Source organism: Haliotis asinina, chromosome 11, assembly GCF_037392515.1.
Source record: "Haliotis asinina isolate JCU_RB_2024 chromosome 11, JCU_Hal_asi_v2, whole genome shotgun sequence".
Classification (NCBI taxonomy): domain Eukaryota; kingdom Metazoa; phylum Mollusca; class Gastropoda; order Lepetellida; family Haliotidae; genus Haliotis; species Haliotis asinina.
In genome coordinates this window covers 15964013-15986878 of record NC_090290.1, presented here as the reverse complement: position 1 = coordinate 15986878, position 22866 = coordinate 15964013, and the positions used below count along the sequence as shown (strand labels likewise).

The following is a 22866-nucleotide window of genomic DNA, read 5'->3' as shown; positions in this document are numbered from 1 at the left end:
TCAAAGCATGTATACCTACGTCTGCTAAGTATGCAGATGAATTTAGCCTTAGTCATCTGGTTTTTCAATACTCCCCTTATCTGTTTACATTTGTAACAACAGTTTACCACGCACAGTGACCGCAAAATGTTATGAAACTGTGAATCATCCATTCCCTTGATTCACTTGAATGACGCTGCATCTACACCTGGCCGAGTTTCAAAACGAGGCTCAGGTAAAATGTAATCAAGGCCCATAGAGGAAGTCGTGAGCAATGTGTCACGAAAACATTACGACTGACACGAAATTTGGGGTGATGTAGGGCGCTAACGGACACAATTACGGGATGATCGTGTAATAACAACACCTGTTCTTAATCGACCTCCTACCAAACGCCGTATAACGAGGATACGGGGGTAAATTCATTCAGAGAACAAAGTGAACAGGACCAGACTGTCAACGCGACTGGATTCGCTTCCACTGCTGTGAAATTCTCGATGATTGCAGACTAATTATCGATGTGGAAATGAGGAAGGGCTTCCACTAAGCACAGTACATTCGGGCCATGGAGTATGGGGCCATGTGATCCACGCAGTGAGAGACGAGGTATCAACTTACAGAACAGAACGCTGGGATGAGATGTTATGAGGAAGAGAGCGACCTGTGGCCGATTCTGAGGACGGCGGTTTAATTTCAAGTTTTCGTGTTTTCTGGATATTATATTGGATTATTTAACTTCAGGAATTCGTCGGTAACATTCTAAATGTTGCACATATCGAATTATTTTCGCTCGGAAAGTTTTATGTGCAAATTCTGCTCATGAAGGTGACAGTTTGTTTTGAAGAAGTGCGGGTGATCGTACCGTGTGGCGATGGCGAGATCTTGGTTAGAGAACTCATTGATAAAGCGATTACCAGATACAAAAAGGCAACGGGAAAGGTACGTGCATTTTGAAATTTTATTTTCTGAGACGTATCGACAGATTCTAGACAATTTCAGACATTCATAAACTTTATTTCAATGTGTTTTTAAAGACAGATGGTCAGGTGACGCCATTTTGGACGGTCACAAAATTTGTTAGTGTTCGAGGAAGTTGTTGGCTCACTTTTTCAGCGATAATTTAAATATTTCGAGTGTTTGTGGGTGGTAAAATATTTCGCCAGTGACCCAATGAGTATGTTACTGTAAAGCAGTATAGTAAATTACGTAATCTCGCTCCAGGTGCGTTTTATTTGATTTGAAAGTTTGCGATCCCTTGTCATTAAACTGATCAAGGGAGGTCACTCTGTTGTCGTATCTGTCAACCTCAGGTGGGTGTGGCATTTTGCCAAGACTCACCTGTTTCCTAAACATTTGTAGAATTACTTGAATATGTTGCTTTTACTTTTCAAAACATGTATATTTATTTGACGAAGAATAGTTGTATATTTTCATGTGCAAGAGATGCATCTGAGCGTCTTTTACACAATAAATTTCTTTAACTGATGTCCTATCCGTATTAAACAGTAGTTAATGTATTTAAATCATGAACTTTCAATAAAAATGAGGTGACAGCATGGTTACACTTTCAGATTATATATTATTCAGAATATTTGAAAGGGATTCTGCAAAAATAATGCAAATACTTAGTGTTTGTTTCATTTAAATCTTTATTCACAAAATCACCACTAAACACACACTTGATGCTATAGACAGTACATGCAACCAGTGAAAGCATGCATATCATTTATACATACATGTGACCCTGTAAATAATATGACAAATAGGTCTGATATTCCTTTCAGACATTCTAATTTCCATTGATGCTATGAATCTGAAACACTGCCAGTGTAAAATTATATGTCCATTCACTTATCTGCTTATATGTTAGCAGTGACTGTGCAGGTCACATTATTATCATTAAGCACAGAATGGTAATAAATAAGCCAAAGTAATGTGTTTTTTTAATTCATGTTTTTCTGTACACAATTCCCAAAGGCATTAGACTCTTCAAGGTCAGAAGAGGCAGTGGGGTACCCAAGTGGTTTAATCTTTCGCTCATTATGCTGAAGACCTAGGTTAGATTCCCCACATGGGTACACTGGGTGGAGCCCATTTCTGTTGTTCCCCAGCGTGATATTTCTAGAAACGGCATAAAACTATACTCACCGCATAAAGGTCTGAATTGAAACTCCTGCACAAGAGTATCATAACTGACCCCTCAAAAAATAGGAGCATGATTTTAGAGGTTAGGGTTTGTCTTTTTTGTGTATTATGACATTTGGATCATCCCCGAAAAAACAGACATGGAAAGTTCCCGACACAAGCTGGAATTCAGAAAATATTCCATCCATACCAATATTGTCCAAGACCCTATTTACTCAAACAGTCAGTGTAAATACAGCTTCATACAGAACAGGTGTCAAGGGTAATCTAAGTCTTGGATCATCTGTCTCTCAGATGGGACCTATTGTGGAAGACGAACCCATTGTAGTATGTAGCCATGCTTCCTCAGGTGGTGTAAATGCAGAATAGGTGGACTTTGATGTGCGATAGGCCACAGAGGATCTGGTGTTGATTTATGGAATCAAGGTCTGGCTTATCACAGACTTAGGGTTCCATTGTTCGGATTGGAGCGTGGTGCATGTTATTGTGTTTGTGTATGTTATAAAGATTACATGGCTGATAGCCAGTGTCTTTGGTCTTTTGTTATTCACCTGTGAAGATATGCTGTTTGATGGTTGGTTTGCAGTTGATACTTCCTTTTAAAAGTCTTTCCTTTTTTGGGTATTCCATCATGTTGGTTTAGAAGATGGTGGTCTGTATGTCATGAGTGAATGTTTTTTAACACTGCATTTGATGTAGCTGAAACATTACCCGAACAAAGGAGTAATTTGTGGAAAAGGACCATTGCCCAAAGTCCAAACAGCACTGATTGTGAATTAGAAATGGTAGGGGTTTTACTTTTGGTTTTAAAAGGAAGCAGTAATTGAAATTAAACCCTCAGGTTTACTTACAAACAGAAATAATGGTGAAATGTCAGTCAACTTTAATCATGATTGCATCGGAAATTACCTCCCACTCAAGTCTAGAAGTTGATTTTCATTCAGGCGCATAAGTATACCTACACACCTTGTTGTGAGGCAGGGGACACTCCAGCCCCTTATTCCATGTAGTAAGAATGCATGTTCACCCTTCCCCAACAGACTGGGCTGACTCAGAAGTATACCTACACACCTTGTTGTGAGGCAGGGGACACTCAAGCCCCTTATTCCATGGAGTAAGAATGCATGTTCACCCTTCCCTGACAGACAGGGTTGACTCAGAAGTATACCTACACACCTTGTTGTGAGGCAGGGGACACTCCAGCCCCTTACTCCATGTAGTAAGAATGCATGTTCACCCTTCGCCAACAGACTGGGCTGACTCAGAAGTATACCTACACACCTTGTTGTGAGGCAGGGGACACTCCAGCCCCTTACTCCATGTAGTAAGAATGCATGTTCACCCTTCCCTGACAGACAGGGTTGACTCAGAAGTATACCTACACACCTTGTTGTGAGACAGGGGACACTCCAGCCCCTTACTCCATGTAGTAAGAATGCATGTTCACCCTTCCCCAACAGACTGGGCTGACTCAGAAGTATACCCACACACCTTGTTGTGAGGCAGGGGACACTCCAGCCCCTTACTCCATGTAGTAAGAATGCATGTTCACCCTTCCCCAACAGACTGGGCTGACTCAGAAGTATACCTACTCACCTTGTTGTGAGGCAGGGGACACTCCAGCCCCTTACTCCATGGAGTAAGAATGCATGTTCACCCTTCCCTGACAGACAGGGTTGACTCAGAAGTATACCTACACACCTTGTTGTGAGACAGGGGACACTCCAGCCCCTTACTCCATGTAGTAAGAATGCATGTTCACCCTTCCCCAACAGACTGGGCTGACTCAGAAGTATACCCACACACCTTGTTGTGAGGCAGGGGACACTCCAGCCCCTTACTCCATGTAGTAAGAATGCATGTTCACCCTTCCCCAACAGACTGGGCTGACTCAGAAGTATACCTACTCACCTTGTTGTGAGGCAGGGGACACTCCAGCCCCTTACTCCATGGAGTAAGAATGCATGTTCACCCTTCCCTGACAGACAGGGTTGACTCAGAAGTATACCTACACACCTTGTTGTGAGGCAGGGGACACTCCAGCCCCTTATTCCATGTAGTAAGAATGCATGTTCACCCTTCCCCAACAGACTGGGCTGACTCAGAAGTATACCCACACACCTTGTTGTGAGGCAGGGGACACTCCAGCCCCTTATTCCATGTAGTAAGAATGCATGTTCACCCTTCCCCGACAGACAGGGTTGACTCAGAAGTATACCTACACACCTTGTTGTGAGGCAGGGGACACTCCAGCCCCTTACTCCATGTAGTAAGAATGCATGTTCACCCTTCCCCAACAGACTGGGCTGACTCAGAAGTATACCTACACACCTCACTATAAGGCAGGGGACACTCCAGCCCCTTATTCCATGTAATAAGAATGCAAGTTCACCCTTCCCTGACAGAGAGTGACAGGATGGAATTTCCAGAATTTAATTGGCTGTAATTTGACACCTGCCTTAGAGACTATCAGGGTAGTGGCAAGTTCATTGTCTCCACAGAGGTGAAATTAACAAGGGCAGGTGTCAGTCACAACATGGATCCTCTTTGAATTACCTGAAATGAACATCCGTTAATTTCAGTCTCTGAAGGTGTTGATTTTTGTCAGTCAGATAAATTTTCTTCGTTTTTGCTTTATTAACCTAAATTAAAGTACAAGAGGCAATTTACTGTCTACGGACAGCATACTATCTAAAGCAGAGAATGGAGGAAAACACATGGCATTCATGACATGAACCAAAGATAATCTGGAGTCCTGTATTTTGAGGGTCCCTGGGGATCATATTCTTGATTTTCAAGGGGGACTAGAACATGGGGGTCTAAGACACTTAAATATTTTTATTAATACTATGTTATAATATTGTTGCAATTCAGTCACTGTTATTGTATTGCATATCATGATCATCACGGTAATTAAACTCAAATGATATCATATCTCGGCTATTAGCAGTGTATGAAACTCCTACGAAAACACAGGGAGCCCACAGGGCTGATGACTAGAAAATGTTGCCAGCCCTGTTAACATGTAACCAGCCCTGTATTAATGATTAAATATAGGAAACTGAGATATGGTGTTATAAGAAAGAAATTAATAAATTACTTGTAGTGAGGTAAACTTAAACATGTGCAAAAGCAAATGTAATAAAACCATGACTTGGTTAATTGTTAATCGTTAATTGGTCACTGTTAATTCATTTAATCACAAATTAGTGTCATTGCTATCAGAAAAGAACGTTATTCTCTGGCTGAAAACATTCTCTAGACCAGTCAGATTTATTCGGAGATAAATGGGTAGGTTCATCTGTGGAAGTTACAGTTTGATTGATCATGAACTATACAGACATCATCTGGTTACCACAATTTTAAATTATTTTCGAAATATTTGACCATGCCGATGACATGGTCAAATATATACCCTTGGAAAATGTATCGGTGCACAGGGCCAGCTGTAAAATATAGTTGTAAGCTCACCATGTAACTAGAAAGCAGTGGGCCACTGGGTAGATGCTATTTCATGCACTGCTATTAGCAGACCCAGTGATAACTTATTGTTGCTTGATCAACATATTAAAAAAAAGTATTGACTTATATATTCTGCATCCTTGTGGACACGCTAATCCATTTCATTGCATCCGTTGTCAATTTTTATGTGTTTCGGACACAGGAATTTGCGTCCTGTAAATCCCTGTGTACTCTTTTGGTTTCAGTGTTTAATGCTTACAGAAGACTTATATCTCATTGACAACATTATTTACCATCTCGCATGTTGTCTTGTGTCCCAAGTCATCATATTTCACTTACTGTCATAACATAAGGCTTAATTATGCTATCATTACGCTGATTAACCCCACAAATGTCACGTCTGCTTCATCAGATCTGCACCATGTGATGTATGTGTGCCATAGCTGTGATGTCATAGTCTCCATGCCACGTGATTGAGTACTGGTAGACAGCTGTCATGGTACATACTCATGCTGAACATTCCGTATGGCGTTTATCCAGCAAAAAAGTTCAGATTTTGTCAAATGTCATACTTGAAGGCAAACTGAATATTTAAAAGGATTGTTAGCATACATTGGGGAATCAAAAACTGTAACTCTAGAAATTCATCATGGTGGATGACTGCAAAAATTCATCATGGTGGTGTTTGGAGTTTTTCTGCCAATTTCTACAGTTTTTTAGTGGTAATATGGTGGTCTGTAGTGTAAATAAATAATAGATTCTGCACAGACAATCTAATGCATGACATCCTGACAGTGGATTGTTACTTCTAAATGTTATCCTTCAATAAACACAGAAATGAAGTATCCTTTTATTTGACTTAGTTATTTAGTTTCCTTTTCAAATAACCTGACCACCTCATCATTTCACATGAAAGTGTACATTTGGAATGAAAAATTACTTTTCATATTTTCAAGCTTAACATAATACTATTTGGGCCAAACTAGCAATCTGCCACATAAAATGCTTTGAATGCTGGGCAGGTTTCAGTGATTAGTAACCAAACGCTTCACAGCAAATTTGACAGTAACAAGAGTAAGGCCAGATTCCAAGCTTATCTATCAAATAGCTCTCTAACTATTTACGGAAAAGGCAATATGTTTTTTTTTATTTCAAGAGAGGCCCTCATCTGAAGAGCAGTGATATTGTTGACCCTTGAAAAACAATGAAGCCATCTTATTTTGTGAGTGCTTTAAGTCTTTTGATAAAATGAATTCTCATCATATCACATGGACCATACGTATTTAGAATTGAAAAAAAAAGACATACTTCCTTTTAAAAATGAAACCAAATGATCCCCATGAAACCAAATGATCCACATTTGGTGGGGCAGTTAGAAGATTAAATGGCAGTTTCCAAGCTTCATTTATCAAATTGCGCTCAAGCACGAGCAATATAGTTTTATGGCTTCAAGGAATTAATATCAAAGACAGAAAGTGGCGTGAATTGTTTCTGAGAAAGGGTGTTAATTGTACAAGCTGTTGGTGAGAGTAGATACCTTGGCATGTTTATGACATCTTGATACTCTTGTATGTGATGTAATTCTATGTTTAGTTGACCTCTGTGGATTGATGACTTTACACTGTCCTGTTAGACTTACTGATGTAACCTCATTCTGTGGGATACCTTCTGTGGATCTCACATTCATGTTTCAGATTACGGTTTTAAGAGATATTGTTAAAATATCATTGGTATTTTGTGAATATTTGATGTAGGTGGCCCAGTCATCTCATGGATAATGCTTAGTCTTTAAATGACCTGAATATGTATAATTTTGATAGTAATGAATAAACCCAATTAAACTGAAAAGGAGCCCCAGTCAGATGGGAAATTCCAAACCCTCAGCGAAATTCAGAACCTGAGGGAATCTAGATTTTCTTCATTTAGGGGTTTAACATTGCAGTGAGGACTAGGTTGTATGGAAAATTGGGAAAATGGTTCAGGGACTGGGAGACAGACTAAATCATCTCAGGTGATGTGATGCACTGTGTCACTCAGTGTGTGGAGAAGCATTTCTAAGGTTGCAGTGTTCACAAATAGTGTAGGACAAATCTGGCAGATTTTGCTGATGGTTCAGTGGAAGTCTACAACTTCAGTGTCTGACTGTGAAAGAGTATGTCACAATGACTTTGACTGAAGTTGTTACATGTGATGTGTCACAGTTGTTTGCATTTGTTAATAATTCCTATGCCAATTACAGTCAAGTCTCACAATCTGTCCTCCATTTCTCCAACAGTCGGCTTTATCCGACGCTTTTGTTGGTGACAATTTGAATATACGTCGTCTCATTTATTTAGTCCGACATCCTCTGAATCCGACAATTTGCTGTGCAACGGTTGATATCGGATAAATGAAACTGAACGATATAAGAAAAGTTAAATCTGAAATGTGTGTTTAATTTTTGTTCTGTGGGTCCTGTGAATTTTCTGTTGGTTAGACATCTGAAATGGGCAATGCCTTAGCCTAGTGGTTAAGGCATTCGCTCATCATGCCAAAGTCAAGGTTTGATTCCCCCAATGGGTACAATGTGTGAAGCCCATTTCTGATGTCCCCTGTCTTGATCAGGATATGGATCGTATAATGTTCTCAAAGTTTTAAAGCCCCTATATAACTTATATGGTAGAGCATCTGCCCCAAAGAGTGGGAGATCCGTGCTTCATTTACTAATATATGGCTGATGTATTCAGAACAGTTTCGCAAAACATTAGCACATGTTCCCAGATGTTCTACTCATCATAGTTAACTGTGAGCATCTTGTAATATTCGAAGTTAAGAGATTTAAACCTTAGATTTCAGATGTCCGGAACATCGGTTTTATTGTACTTGGCTTGTAAATCAACTGAATGTTTAATTCAAGGGAGATTTATGTCACTGGCTTAGTAATTAAGAGACCCGGAGAAATGTAATCTGGAAGAATTAAACTCATTAGTATGCTGTCCAAGTTACATGTTGTTGAAGAAGGGTGTGCAATAAGTCAATCTCCTTGAAAACAAATCAATCTCACCACCTGTTCAATGCTCCTGAAGGCTGTCAAACTTCTTGTGTGATAGATGTCAAGATGGGTTTTCAGGGCATGGGTGTCGTGGTTGTGTCAGGAAATATTTTTATGATGATTGGCTGTGATTCATATCGGGGAGACCGGGACTCTGCCAAGATGCTGTCTTGAGGGAGTGAGATTTCAGTAATATCATACCTCACTATGGATGATAAATGACAGCAGTTTGCCTTGATGGTAAGCACCAAGGAGATCATCATTTATGTTGGCTCATTTAGATGTTTTGTTAATGTAACAAGTGTTCTCATCACCTATTTCTACCAACTCTTGCACGACCTTGAGAAACACATGTCACAATGGCACATCTACCCTTGCCAATCTTCGTCTCCATTAACTCCAAACATACCAAGAATTGTTGACTGAGGCTAACATGGATCTCAAATCCTATGCAAAATCCATCTTTCCTTGTGCGGGTACCTGGAGTTTAAAGTGTTCACATGTTCACTATCATGCTAACGACTCAAGTTTGATCTGTTGCATAGATACAATGTGTAAAGCCTGTTTCTGGTATTCTCTGTCTTGAAATGAAATATTGCTAAAAGCATTTAAAACCTTGTTTGTAGTGGTAAGGTAGCCTAGTGGTGGAAGCATTCGTTCATCACTCTAAAGACCGAGGTTGATTTCCCACATGGATACAATGTTTAAAGCCCATTTCTGGTATCCCTGTCATGATATTGCTAAAAGCCAGGTAAAACTACACTCTCACTCACTCACTCACGCACTCACTCATGCACGCACGCACGCACGCACGCACGCACGCACGCACGCACGCAGTGTTGAAGCAAATTACCACTTGCCCCAGTCGAGGGTAAACATGGCCCTGCAAAGTTGCCTCTTCAAACTTTCGTGTCTAACATGGATCTGTTAACATGAACTATCCAGCTCCATATGTCAACAGTTTCTATATATTTCATGTTTGTTTGTTTGTTGTTGAACGCCACACAGAGGAATTTGCAGCTAAATGATTGGGAGTAAACCTGATGGGGAGGGAGCTGGGGTGAAACTGACGGGTTGGGGGCGAAGCTGAAGGGGTTTGGGAGGGGGTGAAGCTGAGGGGGTGGGCGTGATATATTCCATGAAAAGCCCCAAACCATGTAGATAATTGAGCAAGCTCAACCACTAAGGTCACTAAACGTATGTATAACTGTGAAGAAACTGATAATGTAGAGCCTTTATGAACCCAAGTTCTTTTGTTTGCTAAGACAAATATAGAGCCATTATCTAATCGCTTCAGATAGCATTCTAAGTATTTATCTTTTGTGTGGGGTTTAGGCATTGTCAATAATTGTAGGGCAAATCCTCACAAGAATTTGGTTGTTTTGAAGTGACAAAGTGGTCCACATGGGTAAATAGGAATCGCTGCGAGGAAACAGAGAAACATGTCCCTGATTAGCTCGTGGTTATGGCGACCTTTGCACTGTCTCCTTGTGCATGTTTTGATAACGTGATTGTGTGGTTTCCAAATCTTGCCTATTGTTAAGAGTCCATCCAAAATTCCCAAACATTTGAAAAATGATTTTAGGAATCTTTGGTTTCATTTGGATTTAATCAGAGTAGGTATTCATTGTTTCATAACATGACATAATTAGCAAACAGTGGGCATTTTGTGATATGTATTAACATGATATTTAGTTAAATGTTCATGTTCTGTTAACTGCATTGTCTGCTTTCCAGGTCTTGCCGATTGTTTTGAGAAGAAGCAAAATTCCCTTTTAAACTAAATTAGAAACTTGGATTTCTGTTGTATTTGCTCAAAATGGGTATTGAGTATTTAGTCAGTATCATGTTATTTACCTAATATTGCCTTTTTGTTGTATGATCACTATATTTTGGTTCAGTGGGTATGGAACTTAACTTTAAATAGGTATTGGTATCTAATGAAGGATATTATTTAGCCAATAATGGGCATTTTGGGTTTACTTTTCTCGTTCTTAAATTTCACATAGACTCTTTTCATGTTCACTTATCCAATGTTCTGCTATTTGCAGTGCAGAGACCTTTGAGCGTGTCTTGAGTCTATGACTGTTCATGTTCAAATCTCGGTTTTTCCTGATTTTGTTTCTGTGTTTGTTAGTATAATATCCATGTGATGGATTTCACTAAAGTGTGAAATAGTCTGGACCCCTGATCTCATTGTTCCTTTGGCCAGAATCATAGGTAATCTAGATTTGCTTCATTTAGGGCTTCAACATTGAGGGAGGGCCATCCAGCAGGGAAAAAAATGTGGTTCAAGGACTATGAGATAGACTAGTCATGTACCATACCAGTGCTGTAACTTCATTAAAAGGAGACCTACTTCCAGCTTCCCTCCCTGATGCCATGATATAAACGGAATACTGTTTTGAGCCACATTAAACATCACTTCCTCACTCACTTACTCACCCACCGACTCGCTCAGATTGATTGTAACATACTCAAGGGGACCAGCATCGTTATAACTGTACTGTAATTCATTATCAACTGAATTATAATGCAAGTTGCCAGGACAAAGAAAAATAATTGTCACAGCATGGTCATTATAATTGAGGATGCTGTCTTTAAAACATGAAAGAAATCCAAGAAAGCAATATGCAGAATATCAATTGAGAAAAGTGAATCAACAAAAACAGAGAAGGGAGAAAATGAGCCAAACACAATAAATTTTGTTACTTATCTGTTTATTATGTAGAGTTGCCCTATCCCATTTCTTGCAGTTTTCGTAAAAAGCTAGAAGATAGGTTGTGATCTTGTGTAAACACGGCAGCATGTGTTAGTGTAAGAGATGTTATTTGACAGCATCAGCATCATGTGGGTTCCCTTGCCAACGTCAACCTTAATGTTCCTGCAGCTCATATCAGCAATGTTTTAGTAGTAAGAAATAAGCTCCTTGACTCACCCCTAGATTAAAGTAAGTGGAAATTGCAGTTCCTATCAGTAATGTTTCAGTGTTGAAAAAGTGCAGTGACTCATTTTCGATAAAGAAAATTGAAATTGGTTCCACGGTCCACGATTTGTACCTTCTACTGATGTGTTAACTTTTTTTTCAACCCTTATAACAAAATGTTTATTTGTTTTTGTTGAATAACATTTGAAGTTATTATTTTGTGGTCTGATGGTAATTTGCCAAGAGTTATCTCCCCTTTGACATGTTTGAAAATTTAATTGTTTCATACTTAATGCAACTGGGCAGTTAAGGTTATGTCAGCACCTGAAAGAAGGTTGTTCCATCTTCCAGGCTCCTAACCCCGGCCTACATCCATGTCTTCATTCTCATGACAAATTAATGATTTCTCCATCTGTTCGAGATTGAGTTAGAAATATTAAACATCCTCCTAATGTCAGTTTGACATCAAACCTGATTTCTATGAGGCTGTTACTTTTAGGATTATGTTCCAGCGACTGTCATAGTGCAAGCTTCATTGGACCTAGACTTCACAGGCCTGGGCATATATTTTCGAAGCTCCCTTAGCGGTAAGATAGTCGTAAGTTAATGTTAATGTATAGTACATACGACTGTCTTAGCGCTAAAGGAGCTTCGAAAATCTAGGCCCTGGTTCACAAAAGGCTAAGTTTAAGCCTATGATCTCGTAAGTTTTCACATAGTATTTGTACCTGTTATGAGATCTTAGGCTTATGAAAATTCTGTGAAATGGGGGCTTTGATTCAAACCAGGTCCATGCCGTCCTGGCAGAAAGGGACATAAGTCCCTTTGGATTTTAAATCACTTATGAGATGACATCAGGTACAGACTGATAGTTTGTTGTAGGAGGAAAACCCAAAGTGACCATGGGGGAGCTGGGGTAGCCTAGTGGTTAAAGTGTTTGCTCATCATTCTGAAAGTCTGGGTTTGATTCCTCGCATGGGTACAATGTGTAAAGTCCATTTTTGGTGTTCCCTGCTGTGATGTTGCTGGAATATTGCTAAAATCTGTGTAAAAGCAGTCACTCAGTGTGACCCTGTCTGAAACCTCTGGTTACCAAGGTGGTTCCATGGATGCGTGGAACAAGAGACAAATGCCAGTTTCGGATTCGAACACACAATGGTGTTGTTCAGTGTCGTACCCAGTAATATTTCAATATGATGGCAGTCTGTAAATGACTGAGTCTATGAAAAAGACAGCCTTCTAAGTTTTATCATCTTCCTCCGACATTAACCCTGGCTGATATTATTCAAGTGAGATCTTGCAGGGTTTTTGTAGTTGACAGACATTACTTTCTCCAAAGTTGAAATGCCAGCCTTAAGTGATGTACACCTATCTAGCTAAGGGAACATACTTACCTCAGGCCCAGGAGATGAATGTGAACTATGTCTTTGTGGGAGAATTAAGAGGCAGCTGGTGTTGTGTTATATTAGGTCAGGGGGGAGCTGGTTAATGTGTTTGGGTTTCTGTGCACATGTATGTGAGAGAGGTGAGTCGCCACACAGAGACCTTAGGTAATAATGTCTGCCATGGCGGGCTGAATGTGGATGTGGGGATAGTTTATAATATTGCTAACAGTGTTTCTAGACCTAGAGGTCGCTATTTTGGCCTATGTCTATAGCTTTAAGTGTAAATATTATTACAATATTGTAATGCGTTTAATGAAATTACCTTTAAGTATAAAACTGTATTTTTGATTGACTTATATTTGTAAACCTTTTGGATGAAATAATAATAATTTAGTGTTAACTGTTAACTCTCCATATTTGTAACCAATATCAGTAAAACCCCCAAATTCTAAAGTTCCAAGGTTCCAATATATATGTATTGATAATTTGTAGTTCTAACAATTGTGATAGTTTTGTAAAAGTGACCTGTAAAAGTGACCTGTGTTTCACTGACATTTCACTTAATCAAGGGTAATACAAATTAAAGGAAACACACTCTCATAACAAATATGTAATTTTTAAGGGATGGGTGAGGTTGTAGCCTATTGGTTAAAGTGTTTGCTCATTGTTCCGGAAACCTGGTTTAGATTCCTCTTGGGTTCAATGTGTGAAGCACATTTTTGGTGTCTCCTACTATGGTAGTGCTGGAATATTACTGAAAGCTGGGATAAAACATGCTCCCCCAGATAGTGTTAAATATCTGAATTTCAGAAATGCAAACGTTTAAACCTAAGAAAGATATTTCTAAATATCATTTTCAAGGGTTCCTAGCTGAGAATCCTAGTACTGACATGGTTGCACTCAGTGAAGAAAAGAGGAAATTCAAACATGTTAGACTAAACAAGGAAGAGGATTATCTGGTCAGGAGATACATTCAAGGCAAAGGAGACGAGATAGGCACACAATGTTGTTTGGTTCATTTGGAGGTTAATTAGGGAGTAAATCTGAAGCAGACAGTATTTAGACCAGGAAAACGTTGGGTCTTCAGGATATAAATATAACCCTTTTGGCCACCACCCACCCACTGTGCTACGATGGTTTTCTGTGACTTCTGAGATCTGTGTGCCAAATGCCTCCAAGTTGTCGTAGTATTACAAGGATTAAAATTCCTGTTCTGCATTATGGATTCACAGGATCCGGTTTAACAAAGTGGTCTTTGTCCTAATATCAAAGGTTGGGCGGAGGGGTAGCCCAGTGGTTAAAGCATTCACTTATCCTGCCAAATGCATAGGTTTGATTCCAAACATAGTTTCAATGAATCAAGCTCATTTCTGGTATCCCCTGTCATGATATTGCTTGAATATTGCTAAATATCGAGTAAAACTAAACTCTCTATCTTAAGCCTATGTTAAAGTATGGGATCAATCACCATGAAGTATTAGTCAGCGCTAAGATTACAGACCTGGCCATGAAGTAGTAGTCAGCGCTAAGATTACAGACCTGGCCATGAAGTAGTAGTCAGCGCTAAGATTACAGACCTGGCCATGAAGTAGTAGTCAGCGCTAAGATTACAGACCTGGCCATGAAGTAGTAGTCAGCGCTAAGATTACAGACCTGGCCATGAAGTAGTAGTCAGCGCTAAGATTACAGACCTGGCCATGAAGTAGTAGTCAGCGCTAAGATTACAGACCTGGCCATGAAGTAGTAGTCAGCGCTAAGATTACAGACCTGGCCATGAAGTAGTACTCAGCGCTAAGATTACAGACCTGGCCATGAAAGGTCCAACAGAGTATATATAGATGACAATTTTAAGAAATTGTTTTTCTTAGGTCTCCACATGTACGTGAAGCTGCTACGGTCTAAACCCAATTCAAATCAGGTGCTGTAACACTTCACCATTGCCAGCTTTATGCAACTGATTTAACTGCTCTTCCGTCAACTTAGTTCAAGTCAAGAACTTTTTATCAAACAATTCTATATACAGCAGGCTTATTATGTACAGCATGTCAAGGCATGCAAGTATGTCCTTTCTCTGACCTTAAAAAATACATTGCATGGCAACATTTCCAGTGTTGAAGTTCAGCACAGAGGTCTAATTCTCCTTGTCGTAACTGAAACTTTAAGATTTTAGATGTCTCTAAATTTAAATACTATTAGCCCTGGATGTAATCCAGTGGCGGAATGGCCATCATAGAATAAAACAACAAAGTATAGTGTGGAAATACATTTTGAATAAAGCCTAAAACCTGCTCTAAAACAACCCCTTTATTCCCGCGTTTCATCAGTTGTGAGCTTCATGTGATCCAATCACTATTGGTGACTCGGTATCTCATTCATTGGCTCTCTAATGTGTTTGTTGTGTTGATTGGTTTTAGCATACTTTATCATCACCGAGAAAGTCATTGTGTACATGTGCTGTTGTTTTGATGGGAATATTTGACTTCAATATCTAAGGTTTGTTTGTATATGTCATTTTCTGTTGACTCTTGTTTCATCACACTGAGGACTTTGGTTCAGTTCCCCACAATGATATTGCAGGAATATTGCACCCTTCTCGCTGGGGCTACATTTCAATTTGGAAGAAATTTTTTTGGTTTTTTTTGTCAAAATTATATATGTTCAAAGACTAAACACTAATCTATAAAAGCTAACGTAGGCCTGTCTGTTCATCGAAGTAGCTGTAACTGCTTTGAGCCTGTCCAGAACCAATACTCATGGGTTTGAAACCCACTTTGATTTAAACATTTCAGCACTAAACTGGAAAACTCCTAATAACTGTGTCAACTTGGGTATTATGCAGAGCCAACATAGCATAATATGACAGGAATGCTGCTGCTTTTAGCATGCTTAAGGTGTTGATGGGGATCTTTATAAATATGCACAACATTATTCTGTTGATAGTGTTCGAAACAACATAAAGCCAACTCACTTCTGAACTTACTGAAATGGAAATGAATTATCCCTGACTCACTGACAAAGGTTGGGGAGTCCTTGAGGCTTTTGAATGATTTGTATGAGTCTGTCCATGTGAAATTAGTTGTCTTTAACACATTTGTTGATATTAAGAAAGTCTGATTTCTTCTGGCAAGGAAATGCACAATCTTAGTATGCTTTCTGCTCCTTTTGCAGGGATTTGAGGCCGTCAGTAATACTATCTTGATCTTGAGTGAGTGAGGTTCTAGTCGGCGTTTACTGTGGTTTTGAACTTATATCAGCTGTATCACAAAGGGGAGGGAACCCAGGTCGTCGGCATGACAAGCAAACACTTTACCCACTAAGCTACCCACACATGTTGAACAGAAGAATGCTTTCCAAGAAAATGATAGTGCTTCTTTCCTGTGTACAAAAGAAGTAACACTTTTCTTACCAAGGAACTAAACACACCCACTATGACTTGTAATTACTGACTGATTTAGTAGTGATATGCCCTGGTGAAATTCTGCTTGGAGTTGCGGCACACACAGAATGCCATTCATGGTTTCTGTACACTGACCTATAAATACCGGCTAATCATGACCTCTTATCATATTTCATACAAGTCAATTACTGTAGACACTTAGTAAAGTACTGTGCTAGTACACAAGTACCTTATCACCCGCTAACATCTAGTCAGGACAGTGGGCAGTAACTTGACACAGTTCGACACAGTTTTCAAACAGCCAGTTTCCTTTTGCTCACTTTCCAGTCTCCAGCTGACATAACACAGTACATAAATATTTTCACAATATTTACAAAATTAAAACTTATGTTTGAAATTTTGTTTATTAGATTTACAAATTTCAAAATAGAATTAACTGTCATGCAATACACTATTTTGGCCACCATTAATTTTCCTTTTTGTCAAATAGCCCAAATTCTGCAAATTAGGTTTTTGACTTTTTTTATCTTATTCTTTGTTATTGTATTATACTTAATTAAATAAAGTAAACATTTGTTTGGATTATTGCCAAATTGGCATACTGACTCAGGAAATCTTCCAACAAGAAATTAAATTTTGGCCCCAGTCATCATGTTGATATTATTTTGATCCACGTCCAAATATGAAAAGAAATCTGGTATGTTCTAAGGCAGAATTTAAATACATTATCCCTATGCTACTGTCTGTGATGGGTTTCTCTCATACAGAAACATGGTGTTACCAGAATTGGCTTGTTGACAAAGTCTATGCTAACTCCCATATATTTATGATGCTTCCCCCAAGACTGATAGTTATTCACATATGGTGACATACCAAGAGCGTTCTCTTAAATCCCTGAAGTCCATCAACTTAAAAATTGGTGGGATGACTTTGATTAACTGACTTTTTTCTTATAACACCACACTCAGCAATATTTGGCCATCTGTAAATAAACCAGTCTGGACAAGACAATCCAGTGATTAACAGCATAAACCTGGATCAACCAAGTCAGCAAGTCTAAACACCAATCCTGCTAGTCGCCTTTTATGACATGCATGGGTTGCACACAACCATCATTGGATAGTTTTATTGATATACATCTTATGTATGACAATATTACAATGTACGGGTCATTTCGGCGAGGAATATTGATAATGGTGTCATGAAAATGTTGCATGTATACTCTTAAAAAAAGGAGAGGATAATGAACTTTCAATTTGGATAGGATGTGTAAACGTTAACAAATGTTTCAAGGACAGACAACTTATGAACGCACCACCATTTCTCTCCGTTACCACCCCTAAACATAACACATAATGTGCACGTGCACAAGACAATAGCCCCATACACATGCATGGGGTCCCATTCTTGATTTTGATGTTTTTTCAAGAAGGTCGAGAAGTCACTTAGAACATTAATTTCAACTTTCTTCTAGCATCACCCATTTGTTAGTGTTTGTTTCTAGTTGTTTGTTCTAACATGAAAATCGTATACATGTAAATTACATGCCATACACCAATATATCTTTCATTTATAGCGACTCCATTCCAAATAACTATGGTTGTAAGGAAGTGCAAATGGTGATGCACTCTCAAAACATTCAATAATATCACATCAACATTGATTGACTCCAATAAATGTCCTAAATATTTTATATCATAACTAAGAAAAAAATGAATATCCCCTACTTTTTTTAAGAGTATATTGTAATACAGAACTTGTATGTCCCATTGTTGATACAGCAACATCTTTAACATGTTTAAGTAGAGCCACAGAGGGTTCTGAAATAGCAGACTCTGGTCAAAGTTTGTGTTTGTTTGTCAGTTTGTCATACCTGAGCAGGCAACGAGTGTCATTGCTAGTGATCAAGAGGGAAGAAAAGGGAAGAAGGTCTTTGATCTGCAACTATAGTTGAACTTGAAATAAGATCCAGCAGGACCACCCTTTGTTGTCCAGTTCATTATTCTGTGTTCCAGTTTATTACTCCTTGGCCCAATTCATCGGGTGTTTTTGTCCTTGCATGTATTCTTGAGATCCAATATATGCTGAACAGGGTGCTTTGTACAAAACGACCTACGACCATCGTAATCCAATGTCAAGGTTCAGGAGTTACAATCACCTTTGCTCAAAGATCGTCGGTTAGTACAGTAGCACCACGAACAACAGCTTCTTAAGAAGTGAAAAAGCAAGAACTTGGCTTTTTGGGGAAGAAATATCTCAAACAGTTCTAAGCACTTTTCATGGATAGACAACTTTCATATTGCAATAAGGAAATATAGACAACTTTTGTATTGTGATAAGGAAATATAGACATTTTTTGTATTGTGATAAGGAAATATAGACATTTTTTGTATTGTGATAAGGAAATATAGACAACATTTATACTGGGATAAGAAAATGTAGACAACTTTTGTATTGCTGTAAAGAAGTTGTGTATCCAAGAAAGTGTTCTTCTTCATCATACAGCTTCTAAATGCCACCTAAAGAAATTTTGAGACTTATTGAGGATGATCTATATGATGTGGTGGTGTGTGGTCCTGCACACAAAGCACGGTGTACAAATCAGATGAAGTTTTGCAGCACTGAGCTAGCAGAGACCTTTGATGAGTGACTTTGTTTGGCAGCTTGACTTCTGAGATTTTCTATGACTTCTGTGAATCCTGCCCCACAAAGAAACACATGGACACATGTGGTCTCACCTTAGGCAAATGAGTTTGTTCCAAAATTGCCTCTGTTCACCCCGAAGAAAATGGGTACCTGGTGGGATAAGTCATGTGACTCTTAACCACCTTGTGCCTCACAGACAGCTTGGGTTATATTGGGAAATGATAAATATGCTTTGAGCACATCCCTCCATGTTGTGGAATTCAATGCATTGTGAATGCCTTTGTTTTTTATATACAAAGACATGGATCTCTAAGTGAAGTTATTTATGATTTCAATTTGATCAGATGTTTTTATGTCTGAAGACGTTTTGATTCGAGTACTCTTGTCTCATTGTCACAAGTTGGAGGTAATCTGGAATTTGTATAATTCATGTTAGAAATGAATTATTCCATTTCAGAATTGTTGATCTTTGTGTAATATATTATTATCGTGTGATAATATCTAACAAGAATATTGTTAAGCAATATTTGTTCTTTGTGAAAAATTATTCAATATCACACTTGGATATGATATAAAGATAAAACTTTATGAATAAATTATCAAGAGTAGAAATACAAGACTACAAAGTGATAAAAATTGTAGATCTTTGTGATTATATAAGGTTAAGAATTAAACGTTAGTATTATTCTTTAATATTATCTCTCCACTAACTGTTATTTAATATCGCACATGGATGATTTAAGGATATGACTACATGAATAATTTGTGCAAGAGCTTTATTTGGTAATCATTGTTCTAGTACATTTTCAATTTATTATGTATTATACACATAACATAAAATTTGTTTCCAGGAAATTGAGTAAGACATTTCAGAAGTATAAATGGTGGGGCTGTGTATTGGCAAATAAATTGATCTATGTATTCAGGTGACCATAGCATGAATGCTAAAAAGTGGGAATTAGTTTCTTTTTTTTTTTTCTTTTCTTTTTCACATGATTTTCTGAATCATCAAACAGAGCAGGATCTGAGAAAGCTGACCTCCCCTATCACTCAGACATAAAATGAAGATGATTCATCAGTTATTTCTGTTCACACAAGATGTTACACTGAGTTTTGCTTTTCCTCCTTAGTAATAACACGATAGCAGGTTAAAGACATCATCTGCCAATACCACCCTTCAGCTCTCCTCAGGGGAGCCGCCTCTTCTCCCCTCTGTGATTATTTTTGTCTGGGATATGTTTAAGCCTTCGTGTCTCAGGTACTGCTGTAGCATCAAGGTTTTGCATCTGGTGGCTCTCCATATCTCTCTGATGTACTTTTTGTCAAGGCTATGGTAGGGGTTATGCAGGGATAATATCTTTCTCACTGTGATTCAATGCATGTTACTGGGAAAGTGTTATTTCACGAAATATTGATCATGGTGTAAGTTGATGTTAGGATGAAATGATATTTTCAGACTTCTGGTCTATTTACCACACTTGGAGAGAGTAAATTTTTTTTAAAAAATTTTATGACAGTATATACATCATGAAATGATGGAACCTTGAAAATCAATTTCAGTACTGCATTAAAACATGTGAAAGCAGTGTAGTTGTTGTAGTTGTAAATGCTGCACTTGGTAACTAGTTCATCTTCTGGACTGCACATATTCTAGACAAACATGCAGTCATTGAGACCTTTTATTACATAATGCTGGAAGAGCTGACCGAATTACTTCTGTACTATTGATACTTGACAGTGGTGGTACGGGACTGGCATTACACCTGTTTTGTCCATCTTCTGCGAGACATGACAAGTTTCATTACATGCCAACAACTTAAAATGACTCAGCAGGAGGCTTCTTGAATGATGATAATGTGACGTATATCCAACAACAAAACATCAACCTCACTGATGTTTTTGGTAATAACTTTTTTAATTGTCTGCTTAGTCATCACTCAAAAAGACATGCAAAAAAACTTCCAGATTTCTCAATTTGTTGTTGAGTATATTACAGAGAAATATTTATGATAATCATATTTGCAGACCTATGAAAGATGTTAGTGTTGTTACTGTTCCTGTTTATATCACATTTTGGGTTGTTTTTTTGGTAGCTTCTGGTAGAATATTATCTTTCTCCCTCTTATTCAATGCATGTTACTAGGAAAATGTTGTTTCATTAAATATTGATCATGGTGAAATTTGATGTTAGAAGGAAATTATATGTGTGTATCTTCTGTGTCAGTGCTGTAATTAACTTCACCTACTTCCATGCCTCCCCATACATTGAAATTCCAAAGTGAATTTATACACTCTCTTTTTCCCATGACATGAGGTCCCCTCAGCAGGCACACTGACTCATCCTCTCATATTACATATTATGTTGTGGTGGGTAGGAAGTTCCAGTGTTATTTTTGAATCTCAATCTCTGGCAGCCAGTGTCATCTGAGACAGGTTCCTGCCTCCGACTCTTATCTACTTCCATTTCACTTCCTCAACAGGTTTATCTCATTAGTACACAGGTGAGACCTGTTCAGGTGTTGAAGTGTTTTCATTAGTCCCCCTCAAGTCTCCTGCGATTTTCATCAGCCGTGTTAACAAATGTCGAAAAACAGCTGGTGTAGCTGACAGATGTGGTCCTGGTTCATACAGTTAGGTAAAACTTCAGTACAGTGTTTGTCTGGTGATGTCTGTATGTTTTGTATCTCCATTAGTCAATATTACTAGATAAAGTGACTCTTCATGACTTGTTAGACACTGCGCTTGTTCTTAAAACACCTTGATGAAAAAGCATTCCTCATAGATGTAACATGACACCTCTAAGAGAACCTCAGATGGTTGTCAAGTGCAAATAATCAGTTAGTAATCATTACAAATATGGACATTACTGGATACATAAGGGATGTTTGATACAGACCTCCACAAACTCCACCAGGGCTGGATCGTTAAGAAAGTTCCATTGTTTTCAGGATGGGTCTTCCAGCATGTTAATGCAACTCAGGACAATCTGAGTTTGGTTGTTCACCCACAGAGTAGTCCAGAACCATTCACCACACTTAAACTGTTTGAGATTGGCCAGGATAAACATATCATGAACTTCACAACAAATATGATTGATTTTAGGCGATGAATGCTCTTTGATAAGATTTGACAGAAACATCTGACAACTGAAAAGCACGTCTGTGGGGAAAGTTTGGAACAGATTCTCCAGAAAAAGGCGCAGCTTGCTTTGATGTTTATTTGTAATCAGTTTCTTAAGGGCAAGGTCATCAAATGTTGGATAAAAACTTTGGACTTTGCCACTCGTGTGACATGGATCTGATTTCAGGGTTTGCCAGTTGCTTATCAACATTTCTTTGTGTTGAATTGCATGGCAAGGTGTTATTTGCGATTGAGTAAGGTCGTCACAGGTTCGTTTTCTGATAAGGTTTAATGTGAGTAGGCAGTCTTGACATTTCACCTTAAGAGCATCTATGTGCATAAGGGACGACCTTGTCAACGTGAAAAAAAAAGTAGATCACAGCTCTCGTTTGTGATTTCGTGAAGGAATTCAGGATATTGTCACACTCATTTCATTTGGAGTATGTACTTGACTATCAGTGTGCAAACTACCAGTGAGTTGTTTTTTTCTGGAATGGAAGTACACAAATAGCTATATGTTGGATAAATGGAGTATTTGACCTAGGTGGTGTACAAGCTGTCAACATGTTACTGTGACGATGTATGTGTCATGGTCACGTCAATTTCAGTTGTTGTGAAATCGACACTGGTCTATTTAAATTGGAATTTTGTTTTTCTGAGTGGTGAATGTGGATTATTTTTATGGCATTTTATCACATGCGACAAGAGTGTGGTTCTGACTATATAACCACATAAAAAATATGTTTTTTAAGCTCTAGTTCAGTCACAAATTCAT

At 38.5% G+C, this 22866-nt stretch overlaps 1 protein-coding gene across 7 annotated transcripts in view; it reads left to right on the top strand.

The window, feature by feature from the left end:
• The first annotated feature begins 200 nt into the window (after positions 1 to 200).
• The window catches only part of LOC137255259 (partitioning defective 3 homolog), a 94997-nt gene continuing 72331 nt past the window's right edge, over positions 201 to 22866 (top strand). For 5 of the 7 annotated variants that reach the window (XM_067792703.1, XM_067792707.1, XM_067792704.1 and 2 more), the window contains exon 1: positions 201 to 918. In XM_067792703.1, coding sequence (XP_067648804.1) covers positions 799 to 918 — 120 coding nt within the window. In that variant the 5' untranslated portion in view covers positions 201 to 798. The remainder of the gene's footprint in view (positions 919 to 22866) is intronic. The other 2 variants (XM_067792705.1, XM_067792702.1) reach the window with 1 other exon arrangement.